This window comes from Nerophis ophidion, linkage group LG16 (genome assembly GCF_033978795.1).
Source record: "Nerophis ophidion isolate RoL-2023_Sa linkage group LG16, RoL_Noph_v1.0, whole genome shotgun sequence".
In the NCBI taxonomy this organism is placed as follows: Eukaryota; Metazoa; Chordata; class Actinopteri; order Syngnathiformes; family Syngnathidae; genus Nerophis; species Nerophis ophidion.
Window position 1 is genome coordinate 50,477,564 of NC_084626.1, and position 13,590 is coordinate 50,491,153.

Here is a 13,590-nt window from a genome sequence, read left to right on the forward strand (position 1 = left end):
ATGTCAAAGTGGTAGAATATGTCAAAGTGGTAGAATATGTCAAAGTGGTAGAAGATGTCAAAGTGGTAGAAGATGTCAAAATGGTAGAATATGTCAAAGTGGTAGAGGATGTCAAAGTGGTAAAAGATGTCAAAATGGTAGAAGATGTCAAAGTGGTAGAATATGTCAAAGTGGTAGAATATGTCAAAGTGGTAGAATATGTCAAAGTGGTAGAATATGTCAAAGTGGTAGAAGATGTCAAAGTGGTAGAATATGTCAAAGTGGTAGAATATGTCAAAGTGGTAGAGGATGTCAAAGTGGTAGAAGATGTCAAAGTGGTAGTGGAGGTCAAAGTGGTAGAATATGTCAAAATGGTAGAGGATGTCAAAGTGGTAGAATATGTCAAAATGGTAGAGGGTGTCAAAGTGGTAGAATATGTCAAAGTGGTAGAGGATGTCAAAGTGGTAGAGGATGTCAAAGTGGTAGAATATGTCAAAGTGGTAGAATATGTCAAAGTGGTAGTGGAGGTCAAAGTGGTAGAAGATGTCAAAGTGGTAGTGGAGGTCAAAGTGGTAGAGGATGTCAAAGTGGTAGAAGATGTCAAAGTGGTAGTAGGGGTCAAAGTGGTAGAGGATGTCAAAGTGGTAGAAGATGTCAAAGTGGTAGAATATGTCAAAGTGGTAGAGGATGTCAAAGTGGTAGAGGATGTCAAAGTGGTAGTGGAGGTCAAAGTGGTAGAAGATGTCAAAGTGGTAGAATATGTCAAAGTGGTAGTGGAGGTCAAAGTGGTAGAAGATTATATTACTGTATGCTTACCCGAAAGGGACAAGCGGTAGAAGATGGATGGATGGCATACAGTAATAGAATATGTATTACTGTTTACATGGAGTAATATAATAGTTATTACTGTAACATTCCTTCTTTAATATTGTACTCAAAGAGGAATGAAGAGGATTGTATTTATTTTAGTTATTTTCATCAGAATGTACTTTAGTCTGTCATGTGAGATCCAGTAACACACTAGTAACACCCTTTGTAACACACTAACACACACTTTGTAACACACTAACACACACTTTGTAACACACTAACACACACTTTGTAACACACTAACACACACTTTGTAACACACAAACACACACTTTGTAACACACTAAGACACACTTTGTAACACACTAACACACACTTTGTAACACACTAACACACACTTTGTAACACACTAACACACACTTTGTAACACACTAACACACACTTTGTAACACACTAACACACACTTTGTAACACACTAACACTCTTTGTAACACACTAACACACACTTTGTAACACACTAACACAAACTTTGTAACACACTAACACACTCTTTGTAACACACTAACACATGCTTTGTAACACACTAAGACACACTTTGTAACACACTAAGACACACTTTGTAACACACTAACACACACTTTGTAACACACTAACACACACACTTTGTAACACACTAAGACACACTTTGTGACACACTAACACACACACTTTGTAACACACTAAGACACACTTTGTAACACACACTTTGTAACACACTAACACACACTAACACACACTTTGTAACACACTAACACACACTTTGTAACACACTAAGACACACTTTGTAACACACACTTTGTAACACACTAACACACACTTTGTAACACACTAAGACACACTTTGTAACACACTAAAACACACTGCAACACACTAACACATACTTTGTAACACACTAAGACACACCTTGTAACACACTAAGACACACGTTGTAACACACACTTTGTAACACACTAACACACACTTTGTAACACACCAACACACACTTTGTAACACACTAAGACACACTTTGTAACACACTAAGACACACTTTGTAACACACTAACACACACTTTGTAACACACTAACACACACTTTGTAACACACTAAGACACACTTTGTAACACACTAAAACACACTGCAACACACTAACACATACTTTGTAACACACTAAGACACACCTTGTAACACACTAAGACACACGTTGTAACACACACTTTGTAACACACTAACACACACTTTGTAACACACCAACACACACTTTGTAACACACTAAGACACACTTTGTAACACACTAAGACACACTTTGTAACACACTAACACACACTTTGTAACACACTAACACACACTTTGTAACACACTAAGACACACTTTGTGACACACTAACACACACTCTGTAACACACTAACACACACTTTGTAACACACTAACACACACTTTGTAACACACACTTTGTAACACACACTTTGTAACACACTAACACACACTTTGTGCACAAGAGTGAAGACATGAAGAAGGCGTGCAGAGTCAGCATTTATTACGTGTCAATCAAATACTTGCGTATTCCTATGGTCCTTACATCACACCGCTATCCCATAATGATCTAACCGCTACCCGCATGTGTGTGTGTGTGTGTGTGTGTGTGTGTGTGTGTGTGTGTGTGTGTGTGTAGTTAACCGTGGTAAAGTCTTTGATGAGCACTCGCATCATTTGTGGGGATGGCTTCGAATGTACGCACACACACACACACACACACACACACACACACACACACACACACGTGATGTTAGTGTGGTTGATAAACTCTTCAAGTTTTTCAGCATTAGTACCAAGATCCAAGCAAATCCTGCACACAGGAGGACTTTAGTGCAACGGAAGTATCAGTATTGTTATGGCCAGGATTTGTTGGGTATTTTGAAGTATCAGTATTGGTATGGCCAGGATTTGTTGGTCTTTTGAAGTATCAGTATTGTTATGGCCAGTATTTGTTGGGTATTTTGAAGTATCAGTATTGGTATGGCCAGGATTTGTTGGTCTTTTGAAGTATCAGTATTGGTATGGCTAGTATTTGTTGGGTATTTTGAAGTATCAGTATTGGGATCGCCAGGATTTGTTGGTCGTTTGAAGTATCAGTATTGGGATGGCCAGGATTTGTTTATCTTTTGAAGTATCAGTATTGGTATGGCCAGGATTTGTTGGTCTTTTGAAGTATCAGTATTGGTATGGCCAGGATTTGTTCGTCTTTTGAAGTATCAGTATTGGTATGGCCAGGATTTGTTTGTCTTTTGAAGTATCAGTATTGGTAAGGCCAGTATTTGTTGGGTATTTTGAAGCATCAGTATTGGGATCGCCAGGATTTGGTGGTCTTTTGAAGTATCAGTATTGGTATGGCCAGGATTTGTTTATCTTTTGAAGTATCAGTATTGGTATGGCCAGGATTTGTTTGTTTTTTGAAGTATCAGTATTGGTATGGCCAGGATTTGTTTATCTTTTGAAGTATCAGTATTGGTATGGCCAGGATTTGTTGGTCTTTTGAAGTATCAGTATTGGTATGGCCAGGATTTGTTGGTCTTTTGAAGTATCAGTATTGGTATGGCCAGGATTTGTTGGTCTTTTGAAGTATCAGTATTGGTATGGCCAGGATTTGTTCGTCTTTTGAAGTATCAGTATTGGTATGGCCAGGATTTGTTTGTCTTTTGAAGTATCAGTATTGGTAAGGCCAGTATTTGTTGGGTATTTTGAAGCATCAGTATTGGGATCGCCAGGATTTGGTGGTCTTTTGAAGTATCAGTATTGGTATGGCCAGGATTTGTTTATCTTTTGAAGTATCAGTATTGGTATGGCCAGTATTTGTTGGGTATTTTGAAGTATCAGTATTGGGATCGCCAGGATTTGTTTGTCTTTTGAAGTATCAGTATTGGTATGGCCAGGATTTGTTTGTCTTTTGAAGTATCAGTATTGGTATGGCCAGGATTTGTTTGTTTTTTGAAGTATCAGTATTGGTATAGCCAGGATTTGTTTATCTTTTGAAGTATCAGTATTGGTATGGCCAGGATTTGGTGGTATTTTGAAGTATCAGTATTGGTATGTCCATTATTGTTGGGTATTTTAAGGTATGAGTATTGTTATGTCCAGTATTTGTTGGGTATTTTGAAGTGTGAGCGTTGGTATGTCCAGTATTTGTCCTTCCTGCCATTGGATGGATGCAGATGGCGACTTCCTGTGCTGAGGTTGGATGAAGGAGTGGGAGCAGATGTTTTTGGAGACCTCGTTAATACTCCCAGCCTGTCTTTAATGAGTCATTAATTAACTTTCTCCTTCCTGTCCGTCTTTTCCGCAGAGGAAGCAGCCCAACATGTCTGTGCCCTCGTTTCCATGGTAACCGAGAGGCGCACGTCCGTCCCCAAAAGGAGTTAACCCCGCCTCCTTCACCTGTCCAGCCAGCCCGCCAGCGTTGCCGCCACCTGACACGCCACTGTGACTCTTGCATCCGCCGGACACGCCCGGGAGGAGGACATGGCCAACAACACGGCCGACCACCCTGCGGGGAACTCTGTTGCCGATGGCAACCAGGAGGGGGACTTTGGGGTGAGCGTGATGGACCTGAGGGACCTGATGGAACTGAGGAGCTCCGAGGCCGTCAACAAGATCCGGGAGTCCTACGGAGACGTGCAGGGCATCTGCCGCCGCCTGAAAACGTCGCCTATTGAAGGTAACGCTCGCAGCATTCTCACAGTTACTTATGTTTGGACATTGAAGCAGATGTCTCCGTAAGAAACAATGCAAACAGGAATTTTTACAGTGTGATACAGACGATATCAATGATAAAAATCTTGGCGACAATAGCGCTTCGAAGACTACGATACAGATGATATACGATACCGATCATAAAGATCTTGGCGACAATAGTGGTTTGAAGACTGCAATACAGACGATATACGATACCTCCGCCCGAACGCAGCTGAGATAGACTCCAGCACCCCCCGCCATCCCAAAAAGGGACAACCGGTAGAAAAGGGATGAATGGTTGGATAATAAAAATCTTGACGACAATAGTGTTTTGAAGACTGCCATACAGACGATATACGATATCAATGATAAATATCTTGACGACAATAGAGCTTTGAAGACTGTGATACAGACGATATACGATATCAATGATAAACATCTTGACGACAATAGAGCTTTGAAGACTGTGATACAGACGATATACGATATCGATGATAAACATCTTGACGACAATAGTGTTTTGAAGACTGTGATACAGACGATATACGATATCAATGATAAACATCTTGACGACAATAGAGCTTTGAAGACTGTGATACAGACGATATACGATATCAATGATAAACATCTTGGCGACAATAGAGCTTTGAAGACTGCGATACAGAAGATATACGTTATCAATTATAAACATCTTGGCGACAATAGCGCTTTGAAGACTGCAATACAAACGATATACGATACCAATGATAAACATCTTGGCGACAGTAGCGCTTCGAAGACTGCGATACAGACGATATACGATACCGATCATAAACATCTTGGCGACAATAGTGGTTTGAAGACTGTTATAGACGCTAGACGATACCAATGATAAATATTTTGGCAACAATAGCACTGGAAAGACTGCGATACAGACGATATACGATACCGATCATAAAGATCTTGGCGACAATAGTGGTTTGAAGACTGCAATACAGACGATATACGATACCTCCGCCCGAACGCAGCTGAGATAGGCTCCAGCACCCCCCGCCATCCCAAAAAGGGACAACCGGTAGAAAAGGGATGAATGGTTGGATAATAAAAATCTTGACGACAATAGTGTTTTGAAGACTGCCATACAGACGATATACGATATCAATGATAAACATCTTGACGACAATAGCGCTTCGAAAACTGCAATACAGACGATATACGATATCAATGATAAACATCTTGACGACAATAGAGCTTTGAAGACTGTGATACAGACGATATATGATATCAATGATAAACATCTTGGCGACAATAGCGTTTTGAATACTGCGATACAGATGATAGACGTTATCAATGATAAACATCATGGCGACAATAGCGTTTCGAATACTGCGATACAGACGATAGACGTTATCAATGATAAACATCTTGGCGACAATAGCGCTTTGAAGACTGCAATACAAACGATATACGATACCAATGATAAACATCTTGGTGACAATAGCGCTTCGAAGACTGCGATACAGACGATATACGTTATCAATTATAAACATCTTGGCGACAATAGCGCTTCGAAGACCACGATACAGATGATAGACGTTATCAATGATAAACATCTTGGCGACAATAGCGCTTCGAAGACTTCGATACAGACGATACCAATGATAAACATCTTGGCGACAATAGCGCTTCGAAGACTGCGATACAGACGATATACGTTATCAATTATAAACATCTTGGCGACAATAGCGCTTCGAATACTGCGATACAGACGATAGACGTTATCAATGATAAACATCTTGACGACAATAGCGCTTTGAAGACTGTGATACAGACGATACACGATATCAATGATGAACATCTTGGCGACAATAGCGCTTTGAAGACTGCAATACAGACGATAGACGATATCAATGATAAACATCTAGGCGACAATAGCGCTTCGAAGACCGCGATACAGATGATAGACGTTATCAATGATAAACATATTGGCGACAATAGCGCTTTGATGACTGCAATACAAACGATATACGATACCAATGATAAACATCTTGGCGACAATAGCGCTTCGAAGACTGCGATACAGACGATAGACGTTATAATTGATAAAAATCTTGACGACAATAGCGTTTCGAATACTGCGATACGGATAATAGACGTTATCAATGATAAACATATTGGCGACAATAGCGCTTTGAAGACCGCGATACAGATGATAAACGTTATCAATGATAAACATATTGGCGACAATAGCGCTTTGATGACTGCAATACAAACGATATACGATACCAAAGATAAACATCTTGGCGACAACAGCGCTTCGAAGACCGCGATACAGATGATAGACGTTATCAATGATAAACATCTTGGCGACAATAGCGCTTTGAAAACTGCAATACAGACGATATACGATACCAATTATATACATATTGGCGACAATAGCGCTTCGAAGACCGCGATACAGATGATAGACGTTATCAATGAATAACATTTTGGCGACAATAGCGCTTTGAAGACTGCGATACAAACGATATACGATACCAATGATAAACATCTTGGCGACAATAGCGCTTCGAAGACTGCGATACAGACGATATACGTTATCAATTATAAACATCTTGGCGACAATAGCGCTTCGAAGACCGCGATACAGATGATAGACGTTATCAATGATAAACATCTTGGCGAAAATAGCGCTTTGAAGACTGCAATACAAACGATATACGATATCAATGATAAACATCTTGGCGACAATAGCGCTTCGAAGACTGCGATACAGACGATAGACGTTATAATTGATAAACATCTTGGCGACAACAGCGCTTCGAAGACTGCGATACAGATGATAGACGTTATCAATGATAAACATCCTGGCGACAATAGCGCTTCGAAGACCGCGATACAGATGATAGACGTTATCAATGATAAACATCTTGGCGACAATAGCGCTTTGAAGACTGTGATACAGACGATAGACGATATCAATAATAAACATCTTGGCGACAATAGTGTTTTGAAGACTGCAATACAGACGATATACGATACCAATGATAAACATTTTGGCGACAATAGCGCTTTGAAGACTGCAATACAGACGATATACGATACCAATGATAAACATTTTGGCGACAACAGCGCTTTGAAGACTGCGATATAGATTATATCAATAATATTCATCTTGGTGACAATAGCGTTTTGAAGACTGCCATACAGACGATAGACGATATCAGTGATAAACATTTTGGCGACAATAGCACTGTGAAGACTGCGATACAGGCGATAGACGTTATCAAGGATAAACATCTTGGCGACAATAACCATTATATTACATGGTATCATCATACATGATATCATCATACATGCCATCATCATACGTGGCATCATATTACATGGTATTATCGTGCATAGTATCATCATTCGTGGTATCACATGTGGCATCATTATACATGGTATCATATGTGGCGTCATCATACATGGTATCATCATACGTGGCATCATCATGCATGGTAACATATGTAGTATCAACATGCAATGTCTCATGCATGATTTATCATAGGTGGTATCATCATGCATGGTCACATATGTAGTATCAACATGCATGGTCTCATGCATGATTTATCATACGTGGTATCGTCATGCATGGTATCATCATATGTGGTATCATCACACATTGTATTACCATGCATGGTATCATACATGGTATCATCATACATGGTATTATCATACATGGAATCATCATACATGACATTATCATGCATAGTATTATATGCGGTATCATCATGCATGGTATCATCATACATGGCATCGTCATACATGGCATTATGCATGGTATCATATGTGGTATCATCGTGCATGGTATCATCATGCAAGGTATCATCATACATGGTATCATCATACTTGGCATGATCATATGTGGTATCATCATGCATGGTATCATACATGGTATCATCATACATGGTATCATCATACATGGAATCATCATGCATGGTAACATATGTAGTATCAACATGCATGGTCCCATGCATGATTTATCATACGTGGTATCGTCATGCATGGTATCATCATACATGGAATCATCATGCATGGTAACATATGTAGTATCAACATGCATGGTCTCATGCATGATTTATCATACGTGGTATCGTCATGCATGGTATCATCATACATGGAATCATCATGCATGGTAACATATGTAGTATCAACATGCATGGTCTCATGCATGATTTATCATACGTGGTATCATCATGCATGGTATCATACATGGTATCATCATACATGGTATCATCATACATGGAATCATCATGCATGGTAACATATGTAGTATCAACATGCATGGTCTCATGCATGATTTATCATACGTGGTATCGTCATGCATGGTATCATCATATGTGGTATCATCACACACGGTATTATCATGCATGGTATCATACATGGTATCATCATACATGGAATCATCATGCATGGTAACATATGTAGTATCAACATGCATGGTATCATCATACATGGCATCGTCATACATGGCATTATGCATGGTATCATATGTGGTATCATCATGCATGGTATCAATATACATGGCAGCGTCATACATGGCATTATGCATGGTATCATATGTGGTATCATCGTGCAAGGTATCATCATACATGGTATCATCATACTTGGCATGATCATATGTGGTATCATCATGCATGGTATCAAACCCATCCATCCATCCATTTTGTACTGCTTGTCCCTCTTGGGGTCAAGTGGAGGCTGGAACCTATCCCAGCTGCAGCACATCTCCATGATGGGAAGATACAAGTCTAAAAGTTGACCAAGGTTCCAGTTCTTCATGTCAGACCTGGAGTCCTCCATGCTGCTGCTTGACTATTATTATTATTATTATTATTATTATTATTATTAGTGCCCTCCCACTGTCCCCACAATGTCAGGAACACACCCACTCACCAGTTAATGTGTGTTGAGGTCTTCAGAAGTTCATAACCAAGATAAGGTGCGTGACCCGGGTCTAGTTGCTAACCAAGATGAGATGTGTGACCCAGGTCTAGTTGCTAACCAAGATGAGATGTGTGACCCGGGTCTAGTTGCAAGCCAAGATGAGATGTGTGACCCGGTTCTAGTTGCTAGCCAAGATGAGATGTGTGACCCGGGTCTAGTTGCTAACCAAGATGAGATGTGTGACCCGGGTCTAGTTGCTAACCAAGATGAGATGTGTGACCCGGGTCTAGTTGCTAACCAAGATGAGATGTGTGACCCAGGTCTAGTTGCTAACCAAGATGAGATGTGTGACCCGGGTCTAGTTGCTAACCAAGATGAGATGTGTGACCCAGGTCTAGTTGCTAACCAAGATGAGATGTGTGACTCGGGTCTAGTTGCAAGCCAAGATGAGATGTGTGACCCAGGTCTAGTTGCTAACCAAGATGAGATGTGTGACCCGGGTCTAGTTGCTAACCAAGATGAGATGTGTGACCCGGGTCTAGTTGCTAACCAAGATGAGATGTGTGACCCAGGTCTAGTTGCTAACCAAGATGAGATGTGTGACTCGGGTCTAGTTGCAAGCCAAGATGAGATGTGTGACCCAGGTCTAGTTGCTAACCAAGATGAGATGTGTGACCCGGGTCTAGTTGCTAACCAAGATGAGATGTGTGACCCAGGTCTAGTTGCTAACCAAGATGAGATGTGTGACCCAGGTCTAGTTGCTAACCAAGATGAGATGTGTGACCCGGGTCTAGTTGCTAACCAAGATGAGATGTGTGACCCAGGTCTAGTTGCTAACCAAGATGAGATGTGTGACCCAGGTCTAGTTGCTAACCAAGATGAGATGTGTGACCCAGGTCTAGTTGCTAACCAAGATGAGCTGCGTGACCCAGGTCTAGTTGCTAACCAAGATGAGATGTGTGACCCAGGTCTAGTTGCTAACCAAGATGAGATGTGTGACCCAGGTCTAGTTGCTAGCCAAGATGAGATGTGTGACCCAGGTCTAGTTGCTAACCAAGATGAGATGTGTGACCCGGGTCTAGTTGCTAACCAAGATGAGATGTGTGACTCGGGTCTAGTTGCTAGCCAAGATGAGATGTGTGACCCAGGTCTAGTTGCAAGCCAAGATGAGATGTGTGACCCAGGTCTAGTTGCAAGCCAAGATGAGATGTGTGACCCAGGTCTAGTTGCAAGCCAAGATGAGATGTGTGACCCAGGTCTAGTTGCAAGCCAAGATGAGATGTGTGACCCAGGTCTAGTTGCAAGCCAAGATGAGCGCTGTGACCTGGGTCTAGTTGCTAACCAAGATGAGATGTCTGACTCGGGTCTAGTTGATAACCAAGATGAGGTGCGTGACCCGGGTTTAGTTTCAAGTCAAGAAGAGCTGTGTGACCCAGGTCTAGTTGCAAGCCAAGATGAGATGTGTGACCCAGGTCTAGTTGCAAGCCAAGATGAGATGTGTGACCCAGGTCTAGTTGCAAGCCAAGATGAGCGCTGTGACCTGGGTCTAGTTGCTAACCAAGATGAGATGTCTGACTCGGGTCTAGTTGATAACCAAGATGAGGTGCGTGACCCGGGTTTAGTTTCAAGTCAAGAAGAGCTGTGTGACCCAGGTCTAGTTGCTAGCCAAGATGAGCTGCGTGACCCAGGTGTGGTTGCTAACCAAGATGAGATGTGTGACCCAGGTGTGGTGCAGTATACCTGAGGACGTGTGTAGCAGGTGAAACAGAAACAGGTTGTCGGTGTGATGCTGAAAACAAACCACTTTTCACATGCTTCCAACAAAGAACGGGATCAACCTGTCTCGCTCTTCTGGGCTCAGCTTGTGCCGCAGCGGACTCTCTTCTCCAGGGTGCGTCCAGGTGGAGGTGTGAGGAGGTGCATAGTCCTCACTTGTTGTTCCTGTATCAACCTGCCTCCTCCTCGGCGGTGACACACACTTGCAAGGTGGTGGGTGGCTGCTGTTGAGGTTACCATGGCAACTGGAGGCATGGACTCGCATCACAGCTCGCTCACATCTGCTTCTTCAGTCACTCCAAACACCTTCCGCTCCTTTTAGACTGGCGATACAGAACTCTGGCGCCGCTTCACATTTATCTTCCGCACACTTTGGCAGGAAAAAAAACGCCCAAAATGATATTCATTAGTTGTTGTTTTCCCCATGTTGGCCATCCTTGGATCCTGAGGGCGGACCAGGGAGGGCACACAGCCGGGTTGTAATACACCTTCCCACCACTTGGGGCAGCAGTGGCAATTTCAAAGTGAAGAAGTCAGGGGCTAAAGTCAGAGAGAAGTTTCTTAAGCGCAAAAATGATGACTAAAGTAGTGAAGCTCTGCTTTCATTTTCACTTTAATTTGACCAAGTATGATGATACCATGCATGCATGATGATACCATGCAATATGATACCACGTATGACGATACCACGCATGATGATGCCACATAAGATGGTACCAAGTATGATGCCGCCCTTTGAGACACTAGTGAATTAGGGCTATATAAGTAAACATTGATTGATTGATGATATCATGTATGACGCTATCATGCATAATGATACCACGTATGAAGATACCACACATGATGATACCATGTATGATTATACCATGCATGATGATACAATGTATGAAGATGCCACGGAGGATAATACCATGTATAATTATGCCCCGTAAGCTGATACCATGTCACATAGGTTGATACGATTAATGATGGTACCACGTATGGTGATGCCATGTATGATGATATCATATATGATGATACCATGTATGAGGATACCATGTATGGTGATGCCACGGATGATGACACCACATATGATGATACCATGTATGATGATACCACGTATGATGCTACCATGCATGATGATGCCATGTATGATGGTACCACATATGATACCATGTATGGTGATGCCATGTATGATGACACCACATATTATGATACCATGTATGATGATACCACGTATGATGCTACCATGCATGATGATGCCACATATGATGATACCACGCATGATGATACCATGCATTATGATGCTACCACATATGATGATACCAATCATGAGGATACCATTAATGATGATACCACGCATGTTGCTACCACATATGATGATACCACATATAATGATACCATGTATGGTGATCCCACATACGATGATACCATGTATGATAATACCACGTATGATGCTACCATGCACGATAATGCCACGTATGATGATACCATATATGATAATACCACGTATGATGCTACCATGCACGATAATGCCACGTATGATGATACCATGTATGATGATACCATGTATGATGATACAATGTATGAAGATGCCACGTAGGATAATACCATGCATAATTATGCCCCGTAAGCTGATACCATGCATGTTGATGTCACATAGGTTTATACCATTAATGATGGTACCACGTATGATGATGCCATGTATGATGATATCATATATGATGATACCATGTATGGTGATGCCACGGATGATGACACCACATATGATGATACCATGTATGATGATACCACGTATGATGCTACCATGCATGATGATGCCACATATGATGATACCACGCATGATGACACCATGCATTATGATGCTACCACATATGATGATACCACGCATGACAATACCATTAATGATGATACCATGCATGATGATGCCACATATAATGCTACCACATATGATGATACCACGCATGATGATACCATGCATTATGATTCTACCACATATGATGATACCACGCATGATGATGCCACGTATGTTGCTACCACATATGATGATACCACGTATGATGATACCATGTATGTGATCCCACATACGAGGATACCATGTATGATAATACCACGTATGATGCTACCATGCACGATAATGCCACGTATGATGATACCATGTATGGTGATCCCACATACGATGATACCATGTATGATAATACCACGTATGATGATACCATGTATGATGACACCATGCATGATGATGCCACATATGATGTTACCACATATGATGATACCACGTAATATACCATGTATGGTGATCCCACATACGATGATACCATTTATGATGATACCACGAATGATGCTACCGTGCACGATGATGCCATGTATGATGATACCATGCATGATGAT

At 41.4% G+C, this 13,590-nt stretch overlaps 1 protein-coding gene across 7 annotated transcripts in view; it reads left to right on the forward strand.

The window, feature by feature from the left end:
- LOC133535523 (plasma membrane calcium-transporting ATPase 1-like) overlaps nt 1–13,590 on the forward strand; it is a 255,985-nt gene that overhangs the window by 107,247 nt on the left and 135,148 nt on the right. For all 7 annotated transcript variants that reach the window (XR_009802241.1, XM_061875430.1, XM_061875427.1 and 4 more), the window contains one exon: nt 4,145–4,516. Coding sequence is in view for 6 of the 7 variants with exons in the window: in XM_061875430.1 (XP_061731414.1) it covers nt 4,321–4,516 (196 nt within the window). In the remaining variant the exon portion in view is untranslated. The remainder of the gene's footprint in view (nt 1–4,144; nt 4,517–13,590) is intronic.